This window comes from Otolemur garnettii, unplaced genomic scaffold (assembly GCF_000181295.1).
Source record: "Otolemur garnettii isolate 467f Iridium unplaced genomic scaffold, OtoGar3 scaffold00110, whole genome shotgun sequence".
Classification (NCBI taxonomy): domain Eukaryota; kingdom Metazoa; phylum Chordata; class Mammalia; order Primates; family Galagidae; genus Otolemur; species Otolemur garnettii.
In genome coordinates, this window is record NW_003852505.1 from 7,007,196 (window position 1) to 7,018,774 (window position 11,579).

At 39.1% G+C, this 11,579-nt stretch overlaps 1 protein-coding gene across 6 annotated transcripts in view; it reads right to left on the reverse strand.

Annotated features, from left to right (window-relative positions):
* The window catches only part of THOC2 (THO complex 2), a 128,522-nt gene that overhangs the window by 61,005 nt on the left and 55,938 nt on the right, over positions 1-11,579 (reverse strand). For all 6 annotated transcript variants that reach the window (XM_023517396.1, XM_023517397.1, XM_012809661.2 and 3 more), the window contains one exon: positions 1,502-1,594. In XM_023517396.1, the coding sequence (XP_023373164.1) occupies positions 1,502-1,594 (93 nt within the window). The remainder of the gene's footprint in view (positions 1-1,501; positions 1,595-11,579) is intronic.

Below are 11,579 nucleotides of genomic sequence, written 5' to 3' on the forward strand. Positions count from 1 at the left end.
TCTTTTTTTTTTTTGAGACAGAGCCTCAAGCTATCCCCCTGGGGAGAGTGTCATGGCATCACAGCTCATAGCAACCTCCAACTCCTGGGCTCAAGCGAGTCTCCTGCCTCAGCCTCCCAAGTAGCTGGGACCACAGGCGCCTACTACAACGCCCGGCTATTTTTTGGTTGCAGCCATCGTTGTTTTGGCGGGCCAGGGATGGATTCAAACCCGCCACCTTAGGTGTATGTGGCTGGTGCCTTAGCCACTTGAGCCACAGGCACCAAGCCCTGACTAATTTTCCATACTCTCAGTTTGTACAACATTTCTCTTCTTTAAATAATAAATAGCACTCTACTCCCAAGAGAAAATCCAGACTTCTTACTATGTCACTTAAAGTCTTCACAGTTTAGCCTGGAATCTATTCCATACTCATTCCTCCTACATACCACCCTATCCTCCAACCACTCTGAACTTCGTAACATTCCCATAAGGGGATAATTAAGCCCTTTCAAGTCTCCTGCCTTTATCCTCAGTTAATTCTACCTACCAAGTTTTCCACCACTGAAGCCTAGATGACAGTACAACTACTTATCTATCAATATCCCAGTATCAACATCACTGGTTTGGAAAAGTCTTCCAAAATCCCCCCAGACAGATATGGTCACTATGTACAAAGAGCTCCCCCACAGCAATCTGTGAATACTTCCAATAGAATATTTATGAAATAATGAAAAAAAAATTTTATCCTTTAGCTAGACTATGACTGCTTCCAAGGTAAAGATAAAATTTTACTCAACTTTGTAGCCACAGTAGGCAAGGAGGTTATAAAGTGATTTCAAAAGCAGTGAAGATGATATGAAGCTTCCGACAAGTTCATAGACATCCTAATGAAAAATGTAATAAAAGAAAAATTTCTACACTACCATACTAGATATTTCAAAGTACTAGACGGCAAAATTGTCATTAAACTAGATGTCACCTATCACAATCACTATATCTTGAATCCAGCAATAAAAGCAAAATAGTAGTCATTTATTATCCAGTAAAAACACAAGAAAAAATACTTTTTAATATACTAAAACTAAAAATACACTAACAAGACTTCTCCATTAATCCTGAATGCTTAAAATTAACAATTTAGAGAGAAGGAAGTAGTATATAGGTAATCCCATATTCCTCAGTGAGTTAACTCATATTTAATAGAGAAGCCTAAAATCATGTTTCTTAGAATTTGGCTTCTCTCCCTAAGAAATACGATGACAGTTAAGAACTTAAACTTTATATTCAACTACAAACTCTGTAAAGGTAATGAAAAGCTATTTAATTTCCTTAGTTTGCGAAAGAAAAGAATTAAATTCACTTACTTTATAAAATAAACACAAAGCAATAATCTGTTAGGGCTTTAAAAAATGAGACTTAAGGGGCTAGAACCAACCTTGGAGTGCTATCTGGCTACTTACTCCTCTTCCCAACCCCTAGGATGGACAACCAAATATTCTTAGTAGCCCACTTGACTTACATGTACATAAAGATCATCTAAATCAATAAGATTAAATTGTAGAAGTACTGCTGCAACTCTGTATAAAGATGATGGAGTTTCGCCACTTGGTTCCTTGAAAAATAAAAGAAAAATGTCTACTTAGTGCATAAAGTACAACAATTAAAACAATATCCTTTACCTACCAATAAATAAGAACAATTAGCTTGAATTCTCTAGGCCAAGAATAAGCTTCATTGCTCTTCATCATATCAAACATCTGAATTCAGGACAAAGATTATTATGTCAACATCCCTTTTCACATTGGAACATTTTCTGAAGAACATAAGGAAAGTAGTTTCAAAAATGGACACATTTTTAAATGTGTTAATATGTAAATAAAATGAGATTTTATCCATATAATATTTAGTATGCATTTCTGTTTATCAGCATGTTTTGTTTTTTCAAGTATATCTCAGGGCAAAGGCAGATAAACAAGACTAACAGATATGAAGTGCAGAACCACCTGCATTTGCTTTATATTTTCCTCCCTATATTTGTATTTCTTGAGTTTTATGCTAAGTATATCTGCTTATCAACTGATTTCCCCTTCAAAACAGGTGTCCATACATATTACAGATGCATAAATCAACATTTTAAAATACAGAATGGCAAAGTCAATTCCAGACCAGCCATGAGGACCCTACACAGAGATACAAGGATCTTTGAATGCTACTAATTTTCAAAGTTAATTTTTCAACTGCTGGGGTCAGAAGAATGGAAGGGTAAAGTGAGAATAACTGGAAATAACTCACTAGCCAAATGTAACTAAAAAGCAAGCAGTGACAATACACTGTGTTCTGATTCTACTCAATACTAAAAATGAGACCTTTGTAGGTAAGGCTTCTCCCACAATTGTGATATATGTTATATACATACACATAAAATATGAAGTTAACCCAACTAATATCATTTAAAGAATATATTTTTTCACGGCATTTTTTTTAACACAGATAAGAAGTCTTCAACAATGGTTTTCTGGGGAGGGGTTTGGGCGGGGGGAGACAGAGTCTCACTCTGTTGCCCCAGGCTAGAGTGTTATGGCATCAGCCTAGCTCATGGCTACCTCAAATTTCTGGATTCAAGCAATCCTTCCAATTCGGCCTCCAAAGTGCTAGGATTACAAGTGTGAGCTACCATACCCAGTCTCAACCAAAGTTTTTTCATCACAAATGTTTGTTTATAAATGGTTATTTAATATCAAAACACTTTGCAATAAAAACAAATGGTAGTCAGCGTCTCAGAGCAAACACACAAAAGCTTATTTAAGATATTGACAGCCTCTCCTCCAATACCTGACTTGAATACACCAGGACCACTTTCATTATTCTTTATCCTTGTTTAATGAGTCACCACAAGAAGCCCTAGACTCCCAGGTCAGAAGTCAACTCCTATACTCTGATATACATATTGTTAAGCACAATCCCTGTTCTGTCATATCCTATCTTTCCACATCCTTGAAACATTTCCATCAAATCTTCTGGAATTAAAAGATGTATTCTTGGCAAAACCACCTATATCCAGATAACCCCTTTAAGGGTCCCCTTACCTTGGTGCTCAAACAGAGCCTGGCTCACCCTCAGAACATCACAGTAAAATAGCAACTGTTTTCTTCTCACATTACCAGATGATGTATTAGTGTTCTTTGATTTTTATTGTTGGCTGCAGACTATTCTCCCTCCATTCTCCCTAAAACCCTTCCAGCTCTGAATTTCGTTTCACCCTCTACCCCTTTTCAGCATTGCTACAATCTAGTTTCAATCTATTGTGGTCACAGATGACATGTTGTATAATTTCAATTGAGACTTGTTTTGTGGTCTAAGATATAATCTCTCTGGTGAGTGCTGATGTACACTGAAGAGAATATGTATTCTATCATTGGGTAGAGTGTTCCATAAACATTAGGTCTAATTGATTTATAATGCTGTTCAAGTCTATTTTCCTACTGATCTTTTGTCTAGTTCTAAGAGTGAGGTTATGGAAATATCTGATTATTACAGAACTACATTTATGTTCCCTTCAATTCTATCAGTGTTTGCTTCATAAGTGGGACATTACAAAAGTTTTGAGATACACAAAAATTGAGAACTATAAAATCCACATGTACAGAAACAAATGAAGCCCTCCCAGCGACACTGATTAGCCAAGCAAGTTGAAACTTGCATAGGTGAATCAGAAAGGACGCTGTCAACTGTGTTTCTTGGAAGTGAAATGATGGACCATAACATAAGTCTGTCTCAAAACTTGTTATCTTCTCAAATGGTTATCCATTTCATCAATATACAATGTCCTGCATTGTCTCTTGTACAAATTACTGTCTTAAAGTCTATTTTGTCTGATATTAGAATAACCACTCCAGATCTCTCTTGCATACTGCTTTTATGGAATGTTTCCATATTTTGTTTCAAGCTATTTGTATCTCTGGATCTAAAGTAAGTTTCTTATAGTAGCACACAGCTGGATAATACTTTATTTTTTTAAGTTGCAAACCAATGAATGAGGAGTCAGAGATACATGAAAACAAATGTTCATGACCACCATTACCACCCACTGGTATGGGGCTAAGAGACACAGTCTCACTCTCACACTCAATCTGCAATGCTCATGCCTATAAGCCCTGCACTTTGGGAGGCCAAGGCAAGAAGATTGCTTGAGACCAAGAATTCATGACCAGCCTGGATAACATAGGAAAACCAGTGGCTACAAAAAGGTTTGTTTTTGTTTTTTTGGTTTTTTTTTTTTGAGACAGAGCCTCAAACTATCCCCCTGGGTAGAGTGCTGTGGCATCACAGCTCACAGCAACCTCCAACTCCTGGGCTCAAGCCAGTCTCCTGCCGCAGCCTCCCAAGTAGCTGGGACCACAGGCGCCCGCCACAATGCCCGGCTATTTCTTTTGGTTGCTTGCAGCTGTCATTGTTGTTTTTGGCGGGCTCGGGCTGGATCTGAACCCGCCACCTTGGGTGTATGTGGCTGGCGCCTTAGCCACTGAGCCACAGGTGCCAAGCCTACAAAAAGGTTTTTTATAAAATTAGCTGGGCATGGTGGCATGGCCCTAATAGTCCCAGCTACTTAAGAGGCTGAGGCAGGAAGATTGCTTGAGCCCAGGAGTTCAAGGTTACAGTGAGATATGATCATGCCACTGTACTCCAGCCTAGGTGACACAGTGAGATCCTGCCCTCAAAAAATTAAAAAAAAATTTTAACATTTTGAAAAACCTGGACATACTGATTATGTGACAACTCTGGAAATCAGCCCGCCCCCAGTCAGTTGATGCTGCTTGTTGTGAGTTGTTTCCATATTTAGTGAATATTCTAAACTCTTTGTAAAGTCTGTATTCTTTGTCATGTGTGGCCACTGAAAGATATGTTCTGTTATCTTGGCCACCAACTAACAGATTGACAGTTTTCTTAAAGACATGGAGCAAAAAGGAGGGGTACGGAGGGAGAGAGCAAGCTCACGTGTGTACAAGTGATAGTTAGAACACAGAAACACAAATATCCTCCCAGTTTTTGCAGACATTCAACATTTGGCCAGACAGTTTACCAATCGGCCTTAGTCTTCACTTTCTGCTTGCTCAGAGCTTGAATAGCAACCAAAGGAGAAAGCTTAGGGTTTTCTCAGGGCTTTTCTACGCACACACCCAGCTGTGAATATATATACACATGACTTTCTTAATTTTCTAGTCTATGTGAAAACTTTTTAAAAGCCCTTATTCCTCATGTATCTCCTTTTCTAGTGTCTTCCTTCTCAGGCTTTCTAGTGTATTACTTGACTCAAATGTTGTCACTTACTCCAAACTTCTAAAGACAATACCTTTAACTGCTTTTGGCAAAACTATCCCAGCCCCGGGAACACTCCCAGCCAAGAAACAAAGGCCCTTGTGCCATCCTTCAGAGATGCTCCCTCTGGCATTAGCAACCTGTCTATCATCATGGCCACCATTGACGTAAGGAATAATAAGTAGGCAGATAATTTAAAATGTCACAGTACTCTCTTACTCCAAAGCTGCAGATTTATTCTTCATTAAGCCTTTTCCTTAATTGTCTTAAGTTTTTTTTTTTTACTATATTCCAGAGCTCTGCAAAGTTAATTGACAAGTTTTTACCAGTTCATCAGCTGCTTTTGAAGAGGGACAGCACTCTCAATTCCTTACCATGCCATTTTTAGACACCTGGGTTACAGCCCTTCATTTTGCAATGATCATAGCTTCTAACTCATTATCACTCTCTTGAACTCTACTCCCTTCCTTAACTTTTAAAGATTTCCATATACATGTAGGTGACATTTCTTTCTACCATGTGGCCTCTAGGTTTTCTTGAACTCATCTCTTCCAAAGATCTTTCTTCCTTATCCTATCTTAACCACTCACTCCATATCTAGTTACAACTTCTCCATAATGTCAATTTCATGTGTCTGACCTGAAGTAGGCCCTTACTGCTGCTGGCCAATCCTATTCTGTTGTTCCCATCCATTCACTCAACTATAGTCATGCATTAATTAACAACAGGGATACATTCTGAAAAATAACATCATTAGGTGACTTCATCACTGTTTGAGCATCATAGATGCTCACAGAGAGTATATAGCCTACAACTTGCATAGGCTATATAATAGAGCCTATTGCTCCTAAGCAAACATGTCCAGCATGTTAATGTACTGAATGCTATAGCTGATTATAATATATTGCTAAGTATTTGTGTACCTAAACATATCTAAACACAGAAAAGGCAGAGTAAAAACAGAGTCTAAAAGATTAAAAAATATTACACACATGTGTAGGGCACTTACCATGAATGAAATTTTGAGGACTACAAATCACTGTTGGTGAGTCAGTGAATGAGTGAAAGTGAAGGCAGAGGACCTTACTGTACAATTTATAAAAACTATACACTAAATTTATTCTTAACATATTTTTCTTTCTTCAGTAATAAATGAAGTTAGCTCACTGCAACTTTATAGATTTTTTTTTTTTTGAGACCAGGTCTCAATCTGTTGCCCCAAGTTAGAGCTGCAATGACTTCATCATAGTTTACTGCAACCTCAAACCCCGGGGCTCAAGCAATCCTCCTGTCTCAGCATCCTAAGTATCTGGATCACAAGTGTACACTACTATGCCCAGCTAAGTTTTTATATTTTTTATAGAGACGAAATCTCACTATGTTACTCAGGCTGGTCTTGAACTCCTGGCCTCAAGCGATTCTCTTGTCTCAGCTTCTCAAAGTGCTTACAGGTGTGATCCATTCCCAGCCTATACTATAAACTTAATTTTTTTATTATTTTGTAATACTTAGCTTGAAACACACATTGTACATCTGTATAAAATATTTTCAACTTATATCCTTATTATTAGTTTTTCTATTTTTAATCTTTTTTTAAATTTTAAACTTTTATATTAAAAACTAAGACACACAGGAGTCTAGGCCTGAACAGGATTTAGAAGATCAGTATCACTGTTTTCCACCCCTGTATCTTATCCTACTGGAAGTTCTACAGGGGTAATAACAGACACTGAGGTGTCATCTCCCCTGATGACAAGGTCTCCCTCCTAAATACCTCCTGAAAGACATGACTGAACCTCTTACTGAGGGAGTGTCACTCTTCAAAAATATATCCATGATGATTTGATTTGTCTCTCTCTTTTTAATCAAGGAGTTGTTTGTATGCAAATGATGCACTGCAGGCAGAATGGGGACCAAATACCCCATTCTTGTCAAGGGAAAACACCCCCAGGAAAGGGGGAAAATAAAAAAGCTGAGTGAGGCAGAACAGAACAAAGAAAAGTCAGCTAGTTTACCTTTAAACCAGCCTTTGCTAAATTTCTTTTTTTTTTTTTTAGATGGAGTCTCAAGCTATCCCCCCGGGTAGAGTGCCGTGGCATTACAGCTCACAGCACCCTCCAACTCCTAGGCTCAAGGGAGTCTCCTGCCTCAGCCTCCCAAGTAGCTGGGACCACAGGCGCCCGCCACAACGCCCGGCCATTTTTTCGTTGCAGCCATCATTGTTGTTTGGCAGGCCCAGGCTGGGGATTTGAACCCGCCACCTTAGGTATATGTGGCTGGCACCTTAGTCGCTTGAGCCACAGGTGCCGAGCCGCTAAATTTCTTACCTGAGCAAGTTTCCTGCTTTTCCCAGAGCTCTGGTCTATTGGGGATACAGCTTACTAATAGCCCTGTTGGGTCTGTAAACACTCTGAAGGAATAATGGCCACAGAAAATGCTATGGCAATGCCTGGAAAGATACATTAACTAGGCCATTTCCTGTCTAGTTAACAGTCAAAGCAAATACTCATTGTGGAGATTTGTACTTGCCTGGGCCAGAGATCAAGGGAATAGCTGGAGCCCTGAAATAAGGGTAGGAGGGCTTATATCCCTTATAGCAGAGGAAGACCCTCTGTGGTGGCGACCAGAGGAAAATTCCTCTCTCCCAGTGATTCTTCAGAGTAGATTGACACCAGTGGTGTTTTACTCCACAATGAACTAGCAGACATTAACATCTCCCTAGGAATCTGTGTGTGTGACCATAGACAGTAGGCTGCCCCTACATAAGGCTCAGGTTCCAGATTTCTCAAGGCTGCTCAGACCCTTAAATGTAGTAATTATAGAAACAAAAGGAGCTGATATGCTCACTCAGAGAAACTGCTGGCATCTTTCTTCCCTTCCTCAGCTTACCCTTTGGGCTACTGAGCAAATAGCTTTCAATAAAAGCTGAGTGAAATTGACACTCAGGGCCACTGTCAGAACCTAACAAGCAGGCGGGCAGTGGTCTGCTGGGTTTCCACCTTTGAAAATTCTATTCTGGGGTGGTGCCTATAGCTCTGTGGGTAGGATGCTGGCCACATACACTGAGGCTGGCAGGTTTGAACCCAGTCCAGGCCACTAAAACAACAATGGCAGCTGTAACAAAAAGATAGCCAGGCATTGTGGCAGGTGCCTATAGTCCCAGCTATTTGGGAGGCTGAGACAGGAAAACTGCTTAAACCCAAGAGTTTGAGGTTGTGAGCTGTGACACCATGGCACCCCACCCAGGGCAATAAAGTGAGACTCGGTCGCCACCAGATCCACAGGTCTTAACAGACCCAGGCAATGCACCACAAAAAAAAAAAAAAAAAAAAAAGGGCAGTGCCCATAGGTCAGTGGGTAAGGCGCCAGTCACATGCACAGAGGCTGTCAGGTTCAACCCTGGCACATGCCAGCTAAAACAACAATGACAACTGCAACAACAACAACAAAAATAGCCAGGCATTGTAGTGGGCACCTGTAGTCCCAGCTACTTGGCAGGCTGAGGCAAGAAAATCGCTTACACCCAAGAGTTTGAGATTGCTGTGAGCTGTGACACCATAGCACTCTCCCAGGACAACAGCTTGAGACTCTTGTCTCAAAAAAAGAAAAAAGAAGAAAACTGTATTCTGTGTGTTTTATCTCTTTTTTTCTCATCATTTCTAATTTTATATTTCTTCAGTAGGTCACCGCCAGATCCACAGGTCTTAATGGACCGAGGCAATGCACCACAAACATTCTTCTCTATTAATTAAAACCTTTCAGTGTTGGAGGTTCATGTTTTCAAACTTTTTAAGGAGCCTGTTGAAGTCTTCAAAAGCTTTTGCTGAACCCTTCACTGTAAATTTTCTTTGAAGTTCTCTTACAGTTTCTTATGCTCTTGTCTCTTCTTCAGCTATGTATTCCTGTTCCACAATAATCTTATGAGACTACTGTCATATATACGGTGCTTTGTTAACCAAAACATAATTATTTGGCACATGACTGTATCCCCTTTTCTCCTAAACTCCAATACCTCCTCTCTCAAACTATCTCAGATGATAACCTTGCTTTCTATTTCAGTGGGAAAATAAGATCAATTGGACTTCTACAAACATCCACAATCACAGGTACACACCTACCAACAACTGTACCCACATATGACACCTCCCCCCCATTACAAATGAACTCTCTGTGCTCCTAAAGTTAATCCATCCATTTAAGCACTAAACTCCATTCTCTCTATCCTACTCAAGAACACTGTTCCAATAATGCTCTCCTCTTTCACCAATTTTCCTCTTTCTATTCAATCATTACCATCAACATATAAATGTATTCTCTCTGCCATCTTAAAATCTCTTAAAACCAATTCCCCTGCCATCTACCACCTGGTTTGTCTATACCTCTTTATACTAACTGCTTGATAAAGTTACAACTGTCACTGTTTCAAATTCTACTCTTCTCATTCTCTCTTAATTACCACCCCATCTCCACCAAAATTGCTACTTCTGATCCTCCCAATAATAAATTCAATGGTTAATTTTCGGCCCACAAATAAACTATCAGAGACATCTGACAGTTAATCATTCCTTCCTCCATTTAATTTATAAAATGCTACATTCTCTTTATTTTCTTCTTACATGTTATTCTTCCTCTATCTTCTTTGCTCATTCCTCTCTTCTCCTAGATCCTTAACAGTAGAGTGCCTCAGGGCTCAGTCCTTTGTCCTCTTGTCTCTCCATACATGACTCTTGATGATTTCATCCACTATCTTATCTTTAACATCTATATCAGTATCAGTGGTGTTAAATCCACAGCCACATGATGATTTCATGAAGCCTTTTTTTTTTTTGCTTGTCTGTGGTGTCAGGTATCTCAAAAAGTATACACAGACCTTTTCTTAATCGGCTTTCATTAGTGTTTGTGTATTTACTGTGTGGCCCAAGACAACTCTTACCTCTTCCAACGAGCAGCATTGCTTGGAGCTTAAGAGTTGTCTTGGGCCACACAGTAAATACATGAACACTAATGAAAGCCGATTAAGAAAAGGTCTGTGTATACTTTTTGAGATACCTGACACCACAGACAAGCAAAAAAAAAAAAAAAAAAAGGCTTCACAAAATCAGCATGTGGCTACAGATTGAAGGGTGCCAGCCCCATATACAGAAGGTGGTGGGTTCAAACCTGGCCCCGGCCAAACTACAACAAAAAAATAGCTGGGCGTTGTGGCAGGTGCCTGTAGTCCCAGCTACCCAGGAGGCTGAGGCAAGAGAATCGCCTAAGCCCAGGAGTTGGAGGTTGCTGTGAGCTGTGATGCCACAGCACTCCACCAAAGGCAATAAAGTGAGACTCTGTCTCTACAAAAAAAAAAAGTCCTTACTTTTAAAAAGTGCAAACTATAGTATTTAAGAGGAAATTTTCGTGATACATGTGCCTATAGCATAAGTTAACATTTTTAAAATATGGCAAAATGTTAATATACTTAATGTTGAGTAATGGGGTTATAAGTATTCATTACTATTCATTCTTTTCCATGTTTGAAAATGTTCATAATAAAATGAAAAAAAAAATAAAAGAAAATTTAGTCACACCACAATCCTCCTCAAAATCCTCCATTGGCTTCACAGTATCAAAATCAAAGACCCTGCACTGGCTCTATTCAATCTCAACTCCCTTATCTCAGTGATTTTCAAACAGTGTGCCTTGAAAATTTTTAAAGATCATTAATTGAATTATTTTTTAAAGCAATTCAAAGCACAGTAAATATATTCTTTTTTTTACTCTTCTTTTTGATCACCATAATTTAAGTGTACCTCATAAGTTTAACTGAAGGTTCGAGTGTGAGATAGAAAAGGTTGAAAAACACTGCCTTATCTCCTCTTGTTCTATTCCATCACTCTGATCCATCCACACTGGCCTCCTCACTATTCTTCAACACATCAGGCATGCTTACACCTTAGGGCCATTGCATTGGCTGTTATTCCCTTTGGCTGGAAGGCTCTTCCCCAGATATCTACCACTTTCATCCTCACATCCTTCATATCTTTGCTTAAATCTCACCTTTTAAATGAGATATACTATTTTATTTAAAATTACAAGCTACCACCCTTGATGTTCCATATCTCACTCTGTATTTTTCCCTATCTCATGGATCACTTTCTAACATATAATGTACTTAGAATGAAAGCATCACAATGGCAAAGATATCAGTTTGTTTATAAACTATAGCCTTAGCACCTGGAACAGTATCTTGCACATAAGGGGTGCTCAATCAATATTTCTTTCTCTTTTTTTTTTTTTTTTTT